Here is a 1410-nt window from a genome sequence, read left to right as displayed (position 1 = left end):
CTCGACCAGAGTATCCGCTGCTGAGCGTCAGTAGCGTGATCGACGCAGCACAGAGGAACGTTTTTACTCCGCGTCATGTTTTCTTCTGTTTTTAAGGCAAAAACTCTGCAGCTTTTATTTTTGTGTCTCTTTCTTCTGACTGTGACTGCAGTAACAACAGGACATGAAAACGGTAAGAACACTAATGCTGAGACAGTAAAGCTCTTCTACTGATTTAACACAGCAGCGAGACGTATCCAAAAATGATGAATTATCCCTTTAATGTTGGTGTTGATTCGTTTTCCCCACTCATGGTTCACAACTGTCAGTGATGAGGTAAACAACAACTAGATTTAAAGATACAAGTGTTGAGTGTTTCCTCACTGCGGTCCGAGCTGTCCCGTCACAGTGGAGAGAAACACCGAAATATCTGCTAAACAACAATGAAGGAGACGTAATTACTGCTTCAAACAAATTCAGTTCTCAAATCACCACGATGTTGGTGTGAAAACTTCACAAAGACTTTTCTTTCTACTAGATATTACTAAGAATTGGTCTTCTACTATTAAACACAGAAGAAATCATTGGAAAGATTGCAGGTCAATGATGATGTCGCAGGTCATGCTCAGCACACTTCAGTTTAACAGCCTTCTCTGCAGAGGGAGGAGAGTGACAGATTATCTTCCAGTGCTGCTCTTTGTTATCGTGATGACAGCAGAAGGAGTTCAGGCACGTCAGCTCGTCACAGGAAGCTCAAACACAGCAGCTGGTCTCTGAGTGGACTCTTCATCCTTTTCAGTCTGTGACATTCTCATTACCATCACTCAGCACTGTGCCAAACCACCTCAGTGTGAGCTGAAGGCTAATGCCACTGGGAGGTCACTAAACCAGAAACCACCTTAAAATTGACCTGAATGCTGAAACATCACCCTCCTTGTGCTGTAGCTTCATGCTGTGTTCACAGGTGCAGCTCCGAAGCCGTTTGTTGGGATCCTGAACATCACGGAGTACAGGGTGCAGCTGAGGTGTGAGGTCAGAGGTGCGTCTCCGAAGCCTAGAGTGGAGTGGAGGGACAGCCATGGAAACATCCTTCGTGCTGAGGAGCCACAGGTGTCACACAGAGACGGCCGCTATGACATCACCCTCCTCACCGCGGTGACCAGGACAAACACCAACCTCTTCCACTGCGTGGCCACACAGGAGGAGATGGGCCATGTGACTGAAGAAGAGATCCACGTTCCAGGTGAGGCCACAGACTCTTTGATTGCTAAAGGTTATGATCAGTGTGTTTAGAAACTATCTTTGTAACAGCAGGCTTCTGTAATGTGTTTCAGATCAGCTGTTCGAGTCCTGCGATGGAGTCGGTGTGATCGTTTCTGTATTTGCTTCTGGATTCTCTGTCGCTGTGTTTGCGTCTCTGTTGCTGTTCTC

General features: G+C 46.5%; 1 protein-coding gene across 1 annotated transcript; it reads left to right on the top strand.

The window, feature by feature from the left end:
- Positions 1-20: 20 nt before the first annotated feature.
- Positions 21-1404, top strand: LOC102207041 (butyrophilin subfamily 2 member A1-like; the record flags this gene model as incomplete). Its single annotated transcript, XM_013908181.1, has 3 exons — positions 21-172; positions 925-1222; positions 1314-1404. Coding segments are annotated over exons 1-3 (398 nt in total), but the record flags the coding sequence as incomplete, so codon positions are not given.
- Between the last annotated feature and the right edge of the window lie 6 nt (positions 1405-1410).

The sequence above is a fragment of the Pundamilia nyererei genome, unplaced genomic scaffold (genome assembly GCF_000239375.1).
Source record: "Pundamilia nyererei isolate P.nyererei 1_Seehausen unplaced genomic scaffold, PunNye1.0 scaffold02119, whole genome shotgun sequence".
Classification (NCBI taxonomy): domain Eukaryota; kingdom Metazoa; phylum Chordata; class Actinopteri; order Cichliformes; family Cichlidae; genus Pundamilia; species Pundamilia nyererei.
The sequence above is the reverse complement of the archived record's forward strand: the minus strand, read 5'-3'. Positions and strand labels throughout refer to the sequence as shown.